Below are 21,147 nucleotides of genomic sequence, written 5' to 3' on the forward strand. Positions count from 1 at the left end.
ACCTCGAAAAACCAAAAAAAAAATTTATTTATTTATTTATTTATTTATTTATTTTTATTATTATTATTATTTATTTTATTTATTTTATTTTTTTTTTGTTTTTGTTTTTTCAAGGAGGGTCTCACTCTGGTCCAGGCTGACCTGGAATTAACTCTGTAGTCTCAGGGTGGCCTTGAACTCTCAGCAATCCTCCAACCTCTGCCTCCTGAGTGCTGGGATTAAAGGCGTGTGCCACCACGCCCGGCTTAATTAATTTATTTTTTAGAGAGAGAGAGCATTGGCACACAAGGGCTTCAGCCCCTGCAGTTGAACTCCAGACGCTTCTGCCACCTAGTGGGCTTGCCTCACCTTTGTGTGTGTGGCTTAGGTGTGATCTGGAGAGTCAAATGTGGGTCCTTAACTTTCACAGACGAGCGCCATAACTGCTAATCCATCTCTCCAGCCCGGTGAAAAATATTTAAGTTACCCAGTTCAGGAAAGCCAGCCAAGCCCACTCCATGTCTCACACACACACACACACACACACACACACACACACACACACACCACACGCTACCCTGATAGTTCCAGCTTGCTGTGCTGTGTCCGTGGTGTGGCTATCCCCTGCATGGACCTGCCTGGTGCCCTGCTCTTGTTTGGAACTAGAAGTAACAAAGGGTTGTGCCTTGCATCTGCCTGAGTGTCTTTGTGCTGTATTCGCCATCAAAAGATGCTTTAAACCTCACAAAACAATCGGTTCTGTGAGCAGAATGGAGTGGTTGTGGCAGCGACGTGCGCAGCTCCACTGGGGAATGCGCTAAGCTCCTAACTGGCTCCAGATCACCAAGAGAATGTTGAGCACAGCCTCCAGCCTCCCCTGCAGCCCTGATGCCTGCCCCCTGGTTGACCAGTGATTTCTAAGTCTCTCCTCACCCACATTTCCTCAGGAAATATCCAAAATGGATGGTACTAACTGGCTAAACTCCAGGAGCAATACCAGCATGGGTGGGGCCATCTCAGGGCAACTGAAATGACAGGCCATCTGTAAGGGCACTTCCCAGGGCCACGCATTCTGCTGTGCTTCTGAGTCAGTGTGATTTTGTTACTGTTTGGGGCAGAAGAGCCTGATCAATAGGATCTTTTCAGGGATCCCTCTGGAGGAAGGTGCCGTTTGGGACCCCCATGGCAAAGAAATGGCACCTGGCCTTGATACTGTCGCCTTGCATGGGAGCAGGAGGCTACCCGTCCTCCCTGCTGCTGTCACCTGCACACTCCTGCTCTCCACGTCCTGACACATTTCCAGAAGTGCCCTTGGAGGCTGCTCACTGTAGATGCTATCCCTGCCCCACATATGAGAGAAAGCATACAATATGTCTTTCTCCTCCCCTTACCCTCTCCTGTTTCCTCATTCCACTCCCTTCAAACCCCTTTCCTCTCCTCATATACTCTGCTCAGGTTTGAATATGGTTGGCACCCTCCTGAATCCTATCCAATTCAATCCCAAAGTCATATGGTAATGGTTTTAAGATGGTAGAAACAGCTAGTCAGTCCCGTCCACCCTCACATGCCTGGAGCCCACTAGGGGAGACCTCTAGAGAGTTGGCTAGGTGGCCAATGCTTGGCAAGGCCTCAGGTACCACCTGCTCCATACACATCATGCCATGGTGCCAGCTGAAGGCACAATGAGCAATGGAGAAAATGAGTCCCCAAGCCAGGTCTCCACTGTGGCTGACTGACCCTCTAATCTTCCATCCCAACAGGCAGCTCTCTCTGTGTCATGCTCCAGTCTAGATGTGGGTTCACAGGAACCCCCAGTGGTGGGTTCGCTCAGGTGACCTTCCCATCGTCTGCTCTACAGGACTGTGGACAGAACAGGACCTTCTACTTGCTAGAAGGAAAAAGGACAGAAGAGGCCTCAGGTCTGGAGATACCACCTGAAATGAGCTGAGGACACAGGTGTGCAGGTAAGCGCCAGTGTGTCCTCTAACTGATGCTTTGTCCGTTCATGGGAGAAGACTTTTTGTGAGTGCTGATATGCACACATGCCCACGTATAAGTACAACACACACACCAGTAATGAATCCCAGGTAATCCTGTGAGTTACTGCTAACGCCAACACCAGCTTCCACATCTTGAAGTTTACATTATGTCAGGCACTTCAAAAGGTACTCAACATGTTTTTATCTTGCTAACAAATAATCCCTGGAGAGGGATTACTATCACCCTTAAATAAACAAGGAAACATGGACACATAGAGGCCAAGTAATTTGCCTGAAGCTGAACAGTGAGTTAACAGCAGCAAAGGGACTGTGTTTCTCAGTTTACTCTGTAACCTGAGAGCCACTGGGTCTCTTTAAATAAATAAATGTCTGTTTTGAATACAGCCTGAACCAGAACAAGGGCGATGCTTCTGAGAAAAAGAGGTACAGCCTGCTGCCCAGCACCTACATGGTCAAGTTCTCCTCTTAAGAAGGAAGCCCAACGCAAGAGGGCTGTGACCACAGGAAGGCGTGAGGTAGCTCAAGCAAGCACAGATCAGATAGCAGAGGCCTCCTGGACCCAGGCACCTACCAGTGCCTGTCCCCGGCCTCAGGTGTGCAGCTGGCTCTGTCGGCCATGCCTCTCCTAGCCATAGAAGCTGGGCTCACATGGGAATAGAGGAAAGAAAAACGAGGCTCCCAGAACATCACTGAACGACGCTCCCTGTCTCAGGACCGGGAGTCCTGTGGTCCAAAGTTCCCTGATGGCAGCCAGCTGGCTCTCCCCAGGCGGGAGGAGGGGCCATGCGGGTCTGAAGGCTGCAGCCTGGGTGTGCTTTACTTTGATGGAGCTTTTTATTAGAATTTGTCTATCTCCTGCCCTCAACTCCACCTCCCCATCTCCCTCCCCTGCCTCCATGCTGGTTTCTGTCCTTATGTCCTTTTTACCTATGCACTTAAATTAGCCAGTACAAGACTTAAAAAAATTTTTTTAACTTTTTTTTTTATTTATTTGCAAGGACAGAGAGAGAGGGGAGGGGAAATGGGTGTGCCAGGGCCTTTTCCCAACTGAAAATGAACTCCAGCTCCTGCACCACTTTGTGCATGTGGCGTGGGTACAGAGGAACCGAACTCAGGGCATTGGCCTTTGAAAACAAATGCTTTTAACTACCAAGCCATCTCTCCAGCCACAAAATCTTTTTGCCCAGGTTGGTCTTAAACTTAGTCCTCCTGCCTTAGTCTCCCAGATACTGGGAGTAAACGTGCATACTACCATACCCAGTTCAAACTTAAATTTTATTTCTTTTGTTGTTGTTATTTGTTTGTTTTATTTATTTATTTGAGAGCAACAGACATACAGAGAGAGAAAGAGGCAGATAGATATAGAGAATGGTCAAGCCAGGTCCTCCAGTCACTGCAAACAAATTCCAGATGCATGCACCATCTTGTGCATTTGGCTTATGTGGGTCCTGGGGGATCAAGCCTCCAACCGGGGTCCTTAGGCTTCACAAGCAAGCGCTTAACCACTAAGCCATCTCTCCAGCCCTTAAATTTTATTTCTTTAAAATATTTTATGACATTTATTTATTCATTTATGTGTGTGTACACACATGCATTCCCACACGGCGGTCTATTGCCACAATAAACCAGCACACCAGCTACTTGCCCACTTTTTTTTGCACACACTTAGTTTTAGTGTGATAAAGCAACTGGTACACTTGACGTTTAAGACCAAACAGTACCTTTTTCCTTTCCAGTGAAAACAAAGAAAACTTAAAAATAAAACCAAATTACAATAGAGAATGTCAATTCCAAATAAAACCTACTGGTTCTGCTGATTCTCCCATAGAGTGGCAGGGCTCAAGTCATCATTAGCAGAAAATTTTATTTTAAAAGTGTCATCTTAAACTACAAGGATGTCCATTAAACATCACAATTAAACATGCCAAAGGAGAAGCCATGTTGTCAAAATTCCCACTTAGCCCACACAGACATCTTAAACCCACCTTTTGCTAACCTTCTATACCACATTTTTTAGAAGATTTTTTTCTTTTTATTAAACAAGAGAAAGTAGACAGGTACATGTCAGTGAATGCTAACTGTCTGGATTCACATAAAGACAGTGTAATCTCTGAGCCCAATATACAGAGAAAGGAGGAAAGAAGCTAGAATTCTATGTACTACTTCCCAGGGGCCAGCACCCTCCAGCTTCCATCAGAGTGAAGGGAACAGAAGTTTTTTCTTTTCTCCTACAGAGCATGGTGGTAGTCTTGATTCCATACAGTTCTTGCTTAGACAGGAAGGGATAAAAATGAATGTAGACTGAAAATGTGGAGATTCAGGCTGGTGAGATGGCTTAGTAGTTAAGGCATTTTTTTTTTTTTTTTACTGCAAAGCCAAAAGACCCCAATTCAAATCCCCAGGATCCACATAAGCCAGATGCACAAAGTGGCGCATATGTCTGGAGTTCGTTTGCAGTGGCTGGAGGCCCTGGTGCACCCGTTCTCTTTCTCTCTATCTGCCTCTTCCTCTCACTCTCTTATAAATATATATATGTGTGTATGTATGTATGTATGTATATATTTTAAGAAAGTGGGGATTGTTTTCCCATTGTATTCTGATCAGGCTATTTCCCCCCAACAAAAGTTGAGAACCATGATGTTGAGAAAAAGATATCTAAAAAAACAGTGCTCCATGGGATACTTTTTATAATCATGGAAAATGTTAATAAAAATTGAGAAAAAAATATAAAACTTAAAAAAAAAAACAGTGCTACTGAGCATGAGAGGGGGGTCGTCTTCTCCTTCATCCTCCTCTCCTTCCTCCGCTTCATTGTCACTGTCGTCTTTATCCTCATCCCCTTCATCACCATCATCTTCCCCCTCGTCATCCGTATGGGGAGCGGAGCAGTGCTGCAGCCGGGCGCGTGGGGAAGCAGGGCAGAGCCCGCCCCGCTCCCGGCTCTCCGCGTGCCCATCCCGCTGGCACTCCTCTGCCTACGGCCGCAGCACGATTTCTTTCTGATTTCAGTCGACCTTGAAGATGGATCATCACTTCCACGCAGATGAGATTCTTTGGAAAGGACTTTGTTTTCAAAGTAGGGATTTTCATCAAAATAAAAATCGAATCTGGAACCTGATTTTATATCTTCAAATTCTGTCGCCTCCACTCCGCTCAGGCAAGGCAGCGCTGCTCGTCTTCCTCCCCGAGCAGTGCCCACACTTGTGGGTGGGTGTCACACGTTGCCACCCAAAACTCTGGGACTTTGGCGACCAATTCTGACCTCTTCTGAAAAAATGGTTGGCGAAGTTTGTTATATTTCTGTTCTGCTTTCGAAATTTCCTCCCTGTCTTGCTCACTAGGTCTGTTTTCTGTGGTACTTCATCGATATGTTCAATTGCTTTTTGCTGTTCTTTTGGGTTTCTTGGGTTGAGGTAGAAGTGGAGATTGGCATTTAGGTGCCATGCTGCCAAGAAAGTCCAAACAAACAACAACAACAAAAAAAAAGCCAGCTCCAGGAGCCTCAGAGCATAGTGGGGGGCGGGGAGCCCCACAACACTGCTCCACTTTTTGTCAGACTTTACTTGAGTGACTGGGGAGTTGAACCCTCACTGGCAGGCTTTGCAAGTAAGTGCCTTTAGCCACTGGGCCAATCTTCACAGCCCTTTAAACTTGTGTTTGCTTAAAAGAAAACAAATGGATGTATTTCCATGCATCTTTTCTCATCTCCAAAAGATGTTCTCCTGCATCGTGCTGCGCCAGCACCTGGATGCCTGCTGTCTGTCCCTCTTCACCCCCGACATGGTGTCTGGATTCAAGCTTCCTGAGCACAGGGATTGCTGCGCCCTCGCTGAATGGATTAGACGCAGGCTGAGCATAAAGGGCATCTGATAGAGTGGGGGCTGGGAGACCAACATGTCTGAGGGGCCTGGCAGGGCCATGATTCTAGGTGCTCTGATATTTTAAGGCCTTTGGGGACCATGAACTTTGGGAAGATGGTGGGGCCTGGGAGGTGACCAGGTCTGGGAGGTGATACAGAAATGATGGGTCTGAGTCACCTCTGTGATACTGCAGCTGGTTCTGCAGCCAGGCCAGCTGCCCCGACAGGTTGGGCTGGTCAGCCGAGAGGCTGTGGTTGCCATCGGCCTCCTGGGTTGGGCTTCTCTCCTATTCACCACTAAGGAGCAGTCTCTCTGGGAACCTCCTCTGTCATCCAGGTGGGGCAGTGGCCAGACCCCTCCCTTCCTTCTAAGGCTTGGTTTGTGAGTCATAGTCCAGGACCCCCAGGCAGTCAAGAGCTTTTCCTTCCTCTTCCCTTAGGCCCCACTGCCTGGGAAACTGGTCTGTTTGGTTTGACAAGAACCAAGACATCCAAACACCTGAGTCAAGAATGGAGGATTAGGAACCTAAGGGAACACAATGCTGTGGAGCCTGAGCATCCCTGGGCTTTCCTGAAGCCCGCCTGCATGCTGATTTTCTCCGTCCTCTCCTCTCTCACTCTTCCTGAACCATAAGTAAACACTCCTTGCAGAAGTCTGGGCCAGGCCCTGAGGCTGAGCACCTACCCCTGCCCCACCCCCAGAGAGGAACATGTATGCTCCTATGTTCTTCATGAGAGCACCCCATGCTTCTTTTAAAAATATTTTATTTTTTATTGCAAGAGGGGGAATGGGCACACTAGTGCTTCCAGCCACAACAAACATACTCCACATACATGGGCCACCTTCTGCATCTGGCTTGCGTGGGCCCTAAAGAATTGAACCTGGGTCCTTAGGCTTCACAGGCAAGCACCTTACCCACTAAAAAAGCCATCTCTCGAGCCTCACGCCCCCCCCCATTAAGCTTCTTTTACAGTAACTTTTCATGATGTTCTTGGTTGAGATTTTACTGCTCTTTTTTTTTTTAAATTAATTTATTTATTTGAGAGTGACAGACACAGAGAGAGAAGGACAGATAGAGGGAGAGAGAGAGAATGGGCGTGCCGGGGCTTCCAGCCTCTGCAAACGAACTCCAGACGCATGCACCCCCTTGTGCATCTGGCTAACGTGGGACCTGGGGAACCGAGCCTCGAACCGGGGTCCTTAGGCTTCACAGGCAAGCGTTTAACCGCTAAGCCATCTCTCCAGCCCAGAGATTTTACTGCTTTCTGATCTCACGCTGCTCCTCCTGATCACCAAGTTTCTGAGCCAATTCAGGGACCTCTGGACTGGTACCATCTTCCTGTTTCTTTTGGCTCTGTTCCAAGTGCTTGACACTGGCCAGCCATTCCAAAGACTGAAGAAACATTGGTTCCCACTGGACTCTGCTCTGCTCTTCTAGAGGGGAACACACACTGGCCTTGGCAAGAGCCCCGAGACATACTCCTCCAAACCTCCTGACTGGTGTCCTGGCCTCACCACCACCCCAGCCATTTCGTTACCCAACCTAGCTCCCTGGACCTGGCCAGCTTGGATGTGGCACTTGGGAATTTGAGATCAAATGAATGGCCATGTCACCTCTTGGATATAGAAATTGAGAGAGCTAACTAATGAGTGTGCCTCTATAAAGGCTTCAAGAAATAATCCACAGATCTTTTTTCTGTATTTTCTAAGTGTGAGTGTAATATTTTTTTTTCCAAAAGAAAGCAGGAATGAAAGCTTTTGGCAGTTAATGGTTGTTGGGGTACAGGAGACATTTTCTTCAGTGATGTAACCCCTGATAATTGCCCATGCTCTGGGAAATAACCCTCTACCTTTGCTCATTCAAGCAATCCTAATTAAACTCAGAGTATCATGGAAGAAAGAAAGAAAGAAAGAAAGAAAGAAAGAAAGAGAGAGAGAGAGAGAGAGAGAGAGAGAGAGAGAGGAAGGAAGGAAGGAAGGAAGGAAGGAAGGAAGGAAGGAAGGAAGAAAGAAAGAAAGAAAGAAAGAAAGAAAGAAAGAAAGAAAGAAAGGAGGGAGAGAAAGAAGGAAGGAAGGAAGAATAAAAGATGAAAGTAGATGGGAATTAGTTGGGAGGAAAAAGGGGTGCAGTGGGAGAGGGACAAGAGAAGATAAGGGAGTAATAAAAATACATTATATACACGCACGAAATTTTCAAAATTAATTCATTTAAAAAGAAAACAGGGGGTTCTGGAGAGATGGCTTAGCGGTTAAGTGCTTGCCTGTGAAGCCTAAGGACCCCGGTTCGAGGCTCGATTCCCCAGGACCCACGTTAGCCAGATGCACAAGGGGGCGCACACGTCTGGAGTTCGTTTGCAGTGGCTGGAGGCCCTGGCGTGCCCATTCTCTCTCTCTCTCTCTGCCTCTTTCTCTCTCTGTCTGTCACTCTCAAATAAATAAATAAGACAAAAAAATTAAAAAGAAAAAGAAAGAAAACAGGGGGGCTGGAGAGATGGCTTAGCAGTTAAGCACTTGCCTGTGAAGCCTAAGGACCCTGGTTCGAGGCTCAATTCCCCAGGACCCACATAAGCCAGATGCACAAGGCAGCACATGCATCTGGAGTTCGTTTATAGTGGCTGGAGGCCCTGGCGTGCCTATTCTCTCTCTCTCTCTCTCTCTCTCTCTGCCTCTCTGTCACTCTCAAATAAATAAAAATGAACAATTTAAAAGAAAGAAAGAAAGAAAGAAAGAAAGAAAGAAAGAAAGAAAGAAAGAAAGAAAGGAAGGAAGGAAGGAAGAAAGGAAGGAAGGAAGGAAGGAAGGAAGGAAGGAAGGAAGGAAGGAAGGGAGGAAGGAAGAAAGAAAGAAAACAGGGGACTGGAGGGATGGCTTAGCAGTTAAGGCACTTGGCCTGCAAAGCCAAAGGATCCTGGTTCGACTCCCCAGGACCCACATAAGCCAGATGCACAAAGGGGGCACACACATCTGGAGTTCGTTTGCAGTGGCTGGAGGCCCTGACACATCCATTCATTCTCATTATCTCTCTTCCTCTCTCTCAGAAAATAAATAAAACATTTAAAAATTAAAGCTGAGATTTCAGCAGTTCTTGAATAAGTAAATAAGAATGAAAGGACCAGGTTGCTAAGGAGAATCCATCGCTGGAGAGTACTTACTGTCCTGCTTAGTGGCAGGCTGAGCAGAGGTTTCCCCTTCTCTCGCCCCCCGGGGGTCTTTGGAGACAGCTCCAGGAAGTGTGAAAATCAGAGCCAAGGTCGTTCCAGATGCACCTGCTTAACCTGGTATTTACTCACCAGCTAAGGAGATGCACCGGGTAGCCAAGGTGACCCGAGGGGTGTTGCAAATGCAGCCGCAAGGAAAGGTGTCTGTGACACAGAGAGGCGAGGCGTGAGCCTGCCCAGCCCCAGACATGTGGAGTCTGCATTCCCAGGACCCACTAACCAGGCCTTGATGTGAGACTCATGTTTCCTGAGGTTTCGGTCAACGTGAGCCAAATTCCTGGGGCAGCTTGCTGGGCAGGTGGGGCACCACCGATTAGAGATGTGGCTTTTGTGCCTGGGGCAGGCTCTGGGAAGGGAGGAGCCCTAGGCCACTATTCTTTTTTTTAATTATTTTTTTTAATTTTTGTTAATAGCTTCCATGATTATAAAAAATATTCCATGGTAATACCCTCCCTCCCCCGCACTTTCCCTTTGAAACTCCATTCTCCACCATATCCCCTCCCCATCTCAATCAGTCTCTCTTTCATTTTGATGTCATGATCTTTTCCTCCTATTATGATGGTCTTGTGTAGGTAGTGTCAGGCACTCTGAGGTCATGGATATCCAGGCCATTTTGTGTCTGGGGGGAGCATGTTGTAAGGAGTCCTAGCCTTCCTTTGGCTCTTACATTCTTTCTGCCACCTCTTCCGCAATGGACCCTGAGCCTTGGAAGGTGCGATTGATATATTGTAGTACTGAGCACTCCGGTCACTTCTTCCCAGCACCATGATGCCTTCTGAGTCATCCCAAGGTCACTGCCATCTGAAAAGAGAAGATTCTCTACCCAAAGTGAGAATAGCATTAATATAAGGGTATGAACATTAAGAGAAGTGCTTACTGGGCAGTTTGATAACCATAGTATATACATTTAGCCAGACATCAGCAGACATTATACCCCTAGGGCTCATGACTACACCTGTTTTAAGTTTTCAGTATCAGGGATGTATTCCCTCCTGTGGAGCAGGCTTCCAGTCCAATTAGAGGGCAGTTGGTTTCCACCATGACAGACGTGCCACTATTGCACCCGTTGACTCATTTGGGCTGGCTGGCCAAATATAAGGCTTGCAGTGTCCACTGAGGCCACTATTCTTGTGGCTGAACAGAAGGAGCTGACTAAGCTGGTGCAGGCATCTCCTGCCCTCAGATTTTTGTTTCTTCTCAGCCTTGTTCTTTCCTGCGCTGCCCTGGTGCTCCTTACTGCCAACATGGGTGAAAGGTTTTTCCTGCCTCTGGGCCCCTTACTCCACAATTCCCTGGGTCTGGCTGGCATCCTTTGTCCTTCTTCTGGGCTCTTTAAATTCAGTGCAGCTTTGTAGGCCTCTTAACCTCTTTTGCCGGCCTCATCCATCCCAGCCTTCTGCTCTTACAGAGCACATGATTACCCCTGCTCCTTAAATTCCTGAACCTCCATGTGCTTCTTCCCATGCCTCATTGCATGACCCTGATGCTCCTCACATAAGCCCACACTCTGGGGTGAACCACACATCACCGCTCTACATTTGGTTCTTAAGTGGGCAAGTCTCTCCTCACCACCTGGCTAGCTGTTGCCTACAAGTTCAAGGGTCTTCCTCACATGAGCTCTCCATCCTTGGCCAGAACACACTGTGTGGGGGTGGCGGGGGACTCTTGGGGCTCTCTGCACTCTGCATCTAGCATCAAACATCACTACGTATTTATTATGCTGTGTTTGATGGGCAGCTGTGTCCTGTACCCAGTGACAAGCTTCCAAAGGCAGGGATCTGGGCTGGGGCAACAGCTCAGTTCATAAAGTGCTTGCTGTACAAGTGTGAGAGCCTGAGTCCAGATCCCTAACCCCCAAACAACATCAAGCATAGTGCTGCGTGTCTGTAACCCCAGGGCATGGGGAGGGAGACAAGAGAATCTCTGGGCTTTACAGTCTAGGTAGACTAACCAACTTTGTTAGCTTTGGGTTCAGTGAAAGACTCTCTTAATAAGTAACATGGAGAGCAATGGATGAAGACACCTGACTTTGAGCTCTGGTCTCCATATGCAGATGCACACGTGTGCATACCCACCTGCACATACGTGCACACTCACACACATACAAAGATACACATACACATGAACACACACTACACATACATGGACAAAAAAAAAGGCAAGGTTCTTAGCCATCCCGTTTCATGGTCTCCCCATTGCCTGGCAGTGACTGAACTTGGATGGATGAGGGGACTTAAGGACGAGCCTCTATTCTATTTGCTGTTACGTGTGTAGGGCCGGCCCAGAGCCACCCCCCCCCCATGCTCATAAATAGGGCCTCCACTGTGCGAGCTGCCCTCAACTCAACCTCGCTATGGAAAGACTGGCCCCATTGGTATATGCTAAGATCTGAATGCTTGTGCACCCCCTTTTATACATTGAAACAACCCCTAAGGTGTGATAACAGGAAGTGAGGCCTGAATAGACTCAGGCACCACCTGTCAGGTTTGATCTAAAGTAAGAAGAAAGTCCCAGTGCAGATCCAGCCCAGAGAAGAACCTAGCCATGTTTCTGCTAACCTGAGGGTCATGTTCCTTTTAGATATAACTCTCCAGGGTCTTGTTTTTCCCACTCGCACACCCTCCACCCTCCATCCCCATTTCAAGTCATCCAGACGCTGCCAGCTGCCTTGGGAGCTTCCTGATGTCTTTCTAAATGGCAGAGGGCTGGGGCTCTCTGGTGCTAACAAACAAGCACAGAGGAGGCTGAGAAAGGAAAAGGGAAATGTTGGGGCTGTACCACTGAAGGAAGCACAGCACACAGTATCCCCAGGGAACCCATCAAAGGACAGCACTCTGGGTGGGGAGCAACCACTGCTTCCAATCTCAAAATTGTGGAGTTTGTGCAGTCAGCACAGAGACAGAGGGAACAAAGTCTGCTTTCTGGATCCAAGAAGTCTGGTTGCCCACCATGTGACCTGGGCATGCTACCATCCGCACTAGCCTGGATGGTGAGGTGATGCCAGCCGGAAACGCTCTAGGGATTACAGGAGGTAACATGGGCTAAAGTCTATGGCCGGGTGTTCAGTTCCCCTTATTGCCAGCAGGGGAGCTCAGTGCTTTATGCCGTGCAGGGAAATCTATGTCTGGGTGACTGTTTATCAGACAAAGAAAACCTCTAGGGTAAGCCGCCACCCAGAGCAGTTCTTCCACCTCAGGCCTGCACCCAGATTCTCCATCCATAAAGGGGATGATGACTTTCAACTTTCTTCAATTCCCAGTAGGGAAGGAAGGGTCCAGAGCCCTGTCAACAAGCAGGGATGCCTCAGAGAACAGGTGCCCTGAGCTGCCCACTCACACTAGATTTAAGAGGGCGGGGATGGTCTGCACCGAGCATGGCATCCAATTGGCAATTGTCCATCTTCCACATGGTCTTAAGTGCTCGAAGTGTTGAAGGCCAGCATCCCTTGGGTTCCAGGCTGAGCTCCATTGTTCAGCAGCTGTATGCCTTTGCACAGCTGCCTGTCCCTTCTAAGACTGTTACATTATCAGTAACATGGGAGTCAGCTTACTAGCTTTGAAACCAAATTGCACCTGCTTTTATTTAGTAGCAGCTCCTGTCCCACGACTTGTTCCCTGAACCCGTACCTCCCCCTGAATCCATTCTCCCAACCTCCACACAAGCTGAGGTGACCGCATCCTTACTCAGGCTTCAGAGTACACCCTACCTCGCAGTTTCTACTTTGAAAAACCCTGCCCTAGGTCCTCCTCTAGGTTCCTGGAAGTGCCAGATCCACCGCAGGCAAACACCCCACTTCACACCCATCGTGCTGCTAGGAAGACTCGGCAGTGAATTCTGAACTGAGGCTGATGTTTTCATACTCTGCTGGAAACCAAACTATGGCCTTGGACATCTTTTAATTATGACCCACCTAGAGGGTCAGCAAGTGGCCAGTGAAGTCTGGGGAAGTTTTCTTGGGAAATGAAGGCAGACCCATCTGCACTGCTCTGGCTCTTTGTGTTCAAACAGGGTCATTCCAGCTCCTCCTTGATGGTCTGATTGGACAAAGCCAAGGCCTCCTGGCATTGGGCTGATGAGCTCCCTTCTCATTTCTTCAGGAGAAGGACAGCACCACAGGCCATGTGAGATCAGTGAATGGCACTCATGGGGTGGGGAGGCTCAGCCTCACTGGATGCACCAGGATCTTTCCTCCAAAGTCTGCAGCCTAAGTGTGAAGAACTTAGTCACAAAGATTTGAAATATGTAGTGAAATTACCCATACCAACCCCCCTTAAAATATCTCAAGATCAGGTAAAGATATTATTGAGTCAACAGAACTTCTGTGGTTCCTAGTTAATACATACTCCTAGAAGAAATTACTAAACAATTTTGGCTGGATTTGCTACAGGGTCATCTCCCACCCTGCCTGTGGTGGCCTTCCATGGCTAGCTTATTACTTGGAGACATGTCTAAACGTTCTGTCTTTCGGACTAAAAAGATGCTGTCTCGGGATCCAATTAGCAAGCTATAAGGTGCCCAAGGGTGAGTTAGGATACTGGGGAAGGGTCCCTGAAAATCCTTCCATTATCATGTCCAGTCATATTCTAATCTGGTGATCTGGGGAAGTGGTGGGGGCACCCAGTCTCATCTCCCCAAGGATGACAGCCCACAAGAGGCTCACAGAGGCACAGTGGGATTTTCCACTTCAAATGCCTGGTCCCTTTCCATAAGCAGTTGCTATCACCAGCTCATGACATGGCTTTTGCTTTTGGAAAATATGTCCAGGAATGTACTTCTGCCCATAGGAACTGCAGAAAGATGGTGGGAGCGAGAGTAAGGCAGCGGTTGGGGTGGGCCTGGGCTGGCTCGCCCTCCAGCTGGGGCCGGAGTTCAGCTTTTAGCAAGTGTACAGAAAACTTGGCAATAGTCCTATAAGTCAAACAGACAACTGCTGGAGTGCGCTACTTGTTGAAAACTAAAGGCAGGAATGAATTGTAAGGGACCAGGGAGATGGTTCAGTCAGTAAAGTGCTTGCTGTGCAAGCATGAGCACTTGAGTTCAGTACTGTGGAGACAGAAAGGGAATCTCTAGGGTGTGTGGCAAGCTAATCTAGTCAAGTCAGGTGAGCTCCAGCTCAGTGAGACACTGTATCAAAAATAATGTGGATAGTGAATAATATGTTGACCTCTGGTATCCTTACACACACACACATCAGGTATGCACACAGAGGGAAGGAGGGAGGGACGGAGAAGTGGAGGGAGGGAGGGAGAGAGGGAAGGGAAGGAAGAAAAATGAAATAAAAACTCTAATTTTGGGTATAGAGGAAGCAAACCCCACGAAAGAACGCTGCAGTCTAGAGTCCAAGGGCATGCAGCCAGCGAGGTCTGTCCCACCTGCAGATTCACTGCAAACCTGTCCTAACACACGATCAGCAGCTCCCCTCCCTGGCTGGCGCTGCTGAGAGCAACCTCCTGCTTTCCCAGCGGCAAGTAGCTCCCTCGGCAAGTTGAACGGGGCCGGGCTATGGCCACGCAGGGATAAACAGGTCGGTGACCTGAGGTGGTCTCCACAGCACCCCAGTAGAGCCCAGCCTGCAGCTGACGTCAAGCCCAGGAATGGGTCCCACTGCGAGCGTCCCCCAACGCAGTGATTGGAGAGCCAACCTGAGCAAAAGGAAGGGTGCCAAAGGGAGGAGGTTTCAAGGGCCAAGTAATTGAGACAAATCTTTCTTAAAGGATGGTGATCACCTGAAAGGCACGCAAAGCCACAAAGCGTCTCGCAAAGATGGCTTTGTCTGCTCCCCTCCCATCCTCGCGAGTGGCACGCAAGGGTGGGACCGAGTAGTCAGACTGTCACCCCCCAGCTCTGCAGGCCCTTAAAGTGCCCTCTGTGGGCTTCAGGGCGGTGCCCATGGCGCTCTGGCCATGTCCCTCGGGGCGGGGGACCGGGACAGGGCGGGCGATCGGGGCTCCGCCCCCCACTGTCCGAGGCTCGCCGGCTCTTAACCCGCGCGCGAGGGCACCCAGGCCACTGGACTCCGCGGAGCAAGCGAGTGGTCAGCGCGGAGCCAGAGCCGCGCGCATCTTTCCAGAGGCCGACGCCAGCTCGCCGGCATGGCCCCCGCAGCGGCATCGGGCGGCAGCACCCTGCCCAGTGGCTTCTCGGTCTTCGTCACCTTCCCGGACTTGCTCTTCGTCTTTGAGTTTGTGAGTGGCCCGTGCACCCCGCATCCGCCCCGGGTTAGGGACGGGCGGCTCCGGGGGCCTCCGCGCTGCTGTGCGGGGCCGCCAAGTCCTGAGGTCCCCGGAGCACTCAGGCAGAGGGTGCAGGACGAGGGGACGAAGTCCAGGAAGTCCTCCTCGACCCGATCGCCTGTCCTCTTTCTGAACCGAGGACAGTGGGGGTCAGTCTAGCCTTGGGTGAGATGCTGGGCGCAGCGAGCGGGTCTGTTTGCGCGCTGGTCCGCCTGGCCCCGTCCGCGTCCTGGCGCGTCGTCCCCGTCCGAGCGCAGCAGCGCCCTGCCGCAGGGAGGTTTCATTTAAATAAACAAAATCCGCCGGAGAAACCTTAGTATTGCTAATTCAGAGATTAGGAGGAACCAAGGTTTTCCTGGCCACTGGAAGTTTCTGGGAAGGGAACGTACTTGCGACGAGTTTGACCGCGCGATAAGAAAGACGTGGCCCCTTGGCTCCGCGACGGTCTCGGGGACCAGCGAGAGGGATGGGGAGAGGCTGGGAGACCTGGAGCTGACTGCGCCCGCCTGGGTCCCGCCGGACCTCAAACCCTCAAACCAGAGCCGGGGCTTCGGGAAAGTTCCCTGGTGTGGGCGACCGGTAAAGCGTTCACGGTGTCGTCAGGCTCCTCTGGGCCGCCGCGGTCCTGGAGGGGTGTGACTGTTTATTCTGTGGGTGAGGTTGGTTTTCCACAGCCGCGGGAGACACCTTTTCCAATGCGAGCCTGAGTTGGGGGTGGACCTTGAAAGCTGACCTCCAGACTGTATTCCAGCTTCTGATTGAAGCAGGGTGGTGTGAACACCCAAGGCTGCAGGCTGACTCATCCGTAAAGGGCTAAGGGTAAGGGTGGTGGTGTCCTTGTTCCATGGTAGCTGGGAGTCATTGAGCTTGAGGTGACAGTTAAGCTCAATTCTGGATGTGTCAAAGGGACTTGAAGTCCCGGGTAACCAGGACAGTGGATATGACATTTAGAAAAAATCCTAGACATCACTTGAGTCCAGCCCCACCATTTATAGATAGGGAGACCCAAGTGGGGAGGGGCTTGCCCAAGGTCACTCAGACCTTCAACTGGCTTTTCTGCCTTCCTGAGTTCCTTCCATGTTCAGGGTTGCCAGGCAAACACTGAAACAGTGCCAGCTCAGTGGATTTGATAGGCCACATGCCAATGTGGGAGGGTGCCCACTGGATCATTCTTACCCCCAAAGGTGCCTTCCAGTGCTTGTCTTGACATCTGTTAGCTCATGTTTTTGTCTGATGTTGGGTTTCAGAGAATGTGCAAATGGTGTCAGGACCTGGTACTCACTAATGTGTGACTTCTTCAGAGCTTTGCAAGCAAGTGTCCTGATGGAAAGAGAGCATGTCTTAACAGTGAGATGCGAGAGGAAGGGAAGTATTTAAACAAACAAGATCTTGGTGTCTCATAAGTAGCCCAGTAACTGATATTTGGCTGTTTGGGGACCATTATAACAAGAATCAGGAGAGGATGTGGCAGATGGGCTTCATGCTTTTGCAAAGACTCTGGTACAATCCCAAACACACACACACACACACACACACACACACACACACACACACTCACACACGAGCCAGAATCACATAGCCAGGACCTGACCTGATAGAAAGCATGCCCTCTTAGGGCTCCCTCTGCCTCTTCTTAGTAGCTCAGAGTGGGAGAAGTGACCCTGAGGTGAGCTGGGGTGGGGGGGAAGCAGCCCAACCAGGGAGGAGGATCTAATCTGCAGAGGGGACAGGAGGATCCCACCACCCATTGTTGCAGAGAGAAGAAAAAGAGGGTTCTCTAAGCTACCTGTTTAGTGAAAACTCACTTGACCAGTGTGGTTTTGTGGCCTGTGGCAACAGAAGTTTCTAGGGTTTCCCCTTGGCCAGAACACTTTTCCCTTAGCTGTCTTGGAAACTGTGTCTTCACCTCAAACATTGCTCCTATTCCCACCCTCACCTGTCACCTCCTGAGCAGCCGTCAACTCACTCGCTATCTTTGAATAGCTTTCTTCCGGAGAGATTGGACTGCAGACCCTAGTCCTTTACCGTTTCCTCTACATTGGTTATATATATGATGCTGTTTGTGTGTTAGTGGAAAGAGGGGAGAGTTTTCTTAAGTTATGGAATATTACAACTCAACAACCAAAAGAGAGACAACACAATAAGGAAATGGGTGACAGGCTTGAGCATACCTTCTTCCAAAGAAAAAAGAAAAATGGGTATTGAGGGTCTGGAGAGATGGCTTAGCTATTAAGGCACTTGCCTGCAAGGCCAAAGGACCCAGGTCACATTCCCCAGCACCCACATAAAGCCATATCCACAAGGTGTCACATACATCTGGAGTTCTTTTGCAGTGGTTGGAGACCCTCGCACACCCATTCTGGCTATCTCTATCTGCCTCTTCTCCCCCCCGCCCCCCGCCTCTCTCTCTCCAATAAATAAATAAATTTTTATTTAAAAACAGGCAATGAACACCTGAAAAGATCCTCAGGCACATTAGTCATCAAGTAAATAAAATCAAACCCACATTGAGATACCACTTCCCATTCATAGACTGACTGTTATTGCAAAATGGGTGGAGGGCTGAAAGCATTTGCCTCAGAAGTGAGAGTGCCTGAGTTCAGATGCTCAGGACCCACGTAAAAAAGCCAGACGTTGTGGCTCTAGCATCTGTAATCCCAGTACGTGGTGAGTCTCTGGTGAGACAAGAAATCGAGTCTGGGCACTAGCCTGGTGAATGCAGCAGTGAATGACAAATGAGAGACCCTGCCTCAAACAAGGTGGAAGGAGACACCTGAGTTGTCCTCTGACCTCCACACATGCACAGTGTTCATTTGGCTTTAAGTGTGTCCTGGGGAATGGAACCTGGACCATTGGTTTTCACAAGCAAGAGCCTTTAACCACTGAGCCATCTCTCTAGCCCAACAACAAAACTTTTTAAAAAATTTCCTCCAAATAGAAAGTAACAGATGTTGTCTAGGATAAACAAAGCTTTGCATGATGCTGGTGAAAATGAAAAATGGTTCCGCCACTGTGGGAAACAATTTGGTGGTTCCTTAAAAAGTTACCTTTTGACCCAGAAATTTCACAGCTAGCTATATGACCACAGAATTAAAACTGACTTAAATGAGTACAGGTGCAAGAATGTTTATAGCAGTGCTATTCACCATAATCGACAGGTGGAAACAGTCCTGCCACCAAGAGAGGAATTGGGTAAATAAAACACAGCCCATCCCTACCAGGGACTTTTATTCAGTCATAATGAGGAATGAGGTCTGATGTGGGCTGATGAAGCTTAAAAACTACACTGGTGGGCGTGGTGGTGCACACCTTTAACCCCGGCACCTGGGAGGCTGAGAGAGGAGGATTGCTGGTTGAGGCCTGCCTAAGACTCCATAGTGAATTCCAGGTCAGCCTGGGCTAGAGTGAGACCCTCCCTTGAAAAAAAAAAAAAAGGGAGAAAAGAAAAAAGAAAAACTTCTACACTAGGTGAAGGCAGCTAGAAAGGTCATAGATTGTATGATCCTAATAACATAAAATACCCAAAATTATAACCCTATGGAGACAGAACACAAACTGCTGGTTTGCAGAGGACTGGAGGGAGGGGAAGAGGGGACAGTTGCTCTAAGGGCATGGGGTGTCCTGTCAGGATGATGAAATGCATTTGGTTAGATTGAAGTGATGAGTGTACATCGTCCTGAATGCACTACATGCTGCTGAACACATCAATCTTAAATGGTTGGTTTTATGGTACATAAATTTCATCCGGGGCTGGAGAGATGGCTTAGTGGTTAAGCGCTTGCCTGTGAAGCCTAAGGACCCCGGTTCGAGGCTCGGTTCCCCAGGTCCCACGTTAGCCAGATACACAAGGGGTCGCACGTGTCTGGAGTTCGTTTGCAGAGGCTGGAAGCCCTGGTGCGCCCATTCTCTCTCTCTTCCTCTATCTGTCTTTCTCTCTGTGTCTGTCACTCTTAAGTAAATGATATCATCATAATAATAAATTTTTTTTTAAATTTCATCCTAAAATATTAAGAAAATTTTCAAATGATATACATACATACACTTTATCAAGCACCCACATTTATCAAATTATTTGTCAAAACTTAAGATTAAAATGTTGCCTTATTTGCCTTTTAATATTCAAGAAGTGCAGCTCTTGTGATGTGTTCTTAGACTGGTGGCTGTCCTACCTTATCCTCCCTCCCTCCTGCATCTGCAGAAGCGCTGAGGCTGAAACCGATGTTCCTCCTTCTCAGCACCCTGCACGCTTCCACCTCGCACAATCGTGAGCATGGCATTGTTCCACGGAGTCACACTTATGAAAACGAGGTTGTGCTGCGCCTATCATTCTGCCACACACAAATGATGCTCTGTTTATTTATTTGCAAGGAGAGAGAGAATGGGCACGCCCGGGCTTCTATAGCCACTGCAGACCAACTCCAGATGCATGCACCACTTTGTGCAGCTGGTGCTACATGAGTACCCGGGAATCAAACCTGGATCCCTAGGCTTTGCAGATAAGCACTTTAACTGCTAAGCCATCTCTCCAGAGATTTATACATGTGGACATTGTTTATCCATTTTTCTGTTGATGGATATTTTGTCTGTTTTTGGATTATTACTTTTAGCTTTTGCAGACAACAATGCCAAGAACATTCTTGCAATGGCCACTGGAAATTTCTCCCTGCACACATAGAGTATTTGACTGCAAGGTCACAGGGCATGCCATATCTCTGCTGTTTCTCACTGCACTGCTATCCCAAGAGGTCATTCAAATTGACAGATCCTGGCCACAGGTCCCAGGTTGCTCATACAGTTAGATGAAATGTGGGGCCTGTGCCTACTCAGGGCCCTTCCAAGCCTCTATCTCCTTTTGTATGATTTAATAAAGAAGCCGCCCCCCCCACCGTTGTATATGCAAGCTAAGCCTGGACCTGCTCCACTGTCACTCATAGCATATGAAAGTCCCCATTGTGACTCATCCTCATCACATTGGGTACTGTCAGACTTGGTAATTTTCTGCTCATCTAATGGGTGGGAAATGCTTGATTATTATTTTTTTTAATTCTGTAGTGCATGGACTTCAGGATGACTCAGGGTTCAGTTTCCCATGCCTGACGACCCAAAGGTCCGGGAGGGGTAGATGTCCAGGACCTACAGGGTGGAGCCATTCCACTCCCACAGCAGGGAAAGCTGCCACTGGGGCAGGCAAGGGTTGTGGCCCCAGGTGGGGCTATAAACCTCACCCTGGCTTAGCACTTTCACCCTAGGGCCCTTAATCTTTGAGAGATCCTCAGGGAAATTGGAAGGCAGTCTCAGATAAGCAGTGTGACCTCGCCTTTCTGAGTATCCCAGAGTTACAGGAAATGAGCATGCAGATTCATCCCCATATGCGCTCAAAGGGTGAAATGGCCAATGCTTTCTCTTCTCCTATACCTCCACCTACGGCTTTGCTTATGGCCTTTTCCTCTGTAAATATGTCCCCACGCAATAAGGGACTTTTCCATTGGAGCCACAGTGTCGGTTTCCTCCTCCTTCTGCCCCCTCCCCGCTTCTAAATCAGTGGCTTCATGACACTCAGGCCACCATTCCCAGGAAATAAGGTTAACATGAATGTCTTTGGTCTCAGCTGTGCCAGATCCTTGTTGAGACAACTTCTCTGACACATTAATGGTAGAGATGACCCCCTCGACGCACCCTTTGAAGAATAATGACATCAGTGTCTGGAAATACTTACATCATTATCCCAACCCCTCTCCTCTCCCAGAGATGGGCTGGAAGTGAAAGAATGGCTGGGAGTTCATGGAGGAAAATGTTTGGAGAAAAGTGTGCTAATAGTCAGGTGGGTGATTCACTAGGAAGGCTGAGGCAAGAGAAT

At 48.8% G+C, this 21,147-nt stretch overlaps 1 protein-coding gene and 1 pseudogene across 1 annotated transcript in view; one reads left to right on the forward strand and one right to left on the reverse strand.

The window, feature by feature from the left end:
* Window positions 1–3,861: 3,861 nt before the first annotated feature.
* LOC123460249 lies at window positions 3,862–7,244 on the reverse strand (annotated as a pseudogene).
* Window positions 7,245–15,062: 7,818 nt separating this feature from the next.
* The window catches only part of Mal (mal, T cell differentiation protein), a 29,059-nt gene continuing 22,974 nt past the window's right edge, over window positions 15,063–21,147 (forward strand). The window contains exon 1 of the mRNA XM_004651750.2: window positions 15,063–15,242. Coding sequence (XP_004651807.1) covers window positions 15,150–15,242 — 93 coding nt within the window. The 5' untranslated portion in view covers window positions 15,063–15,149. The remainder of the gene's footprint in view (window positions 15,243–21,147) is intronic.

This window comes from Jaculus jaculus, chromosome 4 (genome assembly GCF_020740685.1).
Source record: "Jaculus jaculus isolate mJacJac1 chromosome 4, mJacJac1.mat.Y.cur, whole genome shotgun sequence".
Classification (NCBI taxonomy): domain Eukaryota; kingdom Metazoa; phylum Chordata; class Mammalia; order Rodentia; family Dipodidae; genus Jaculus; species Jaculus jaculus.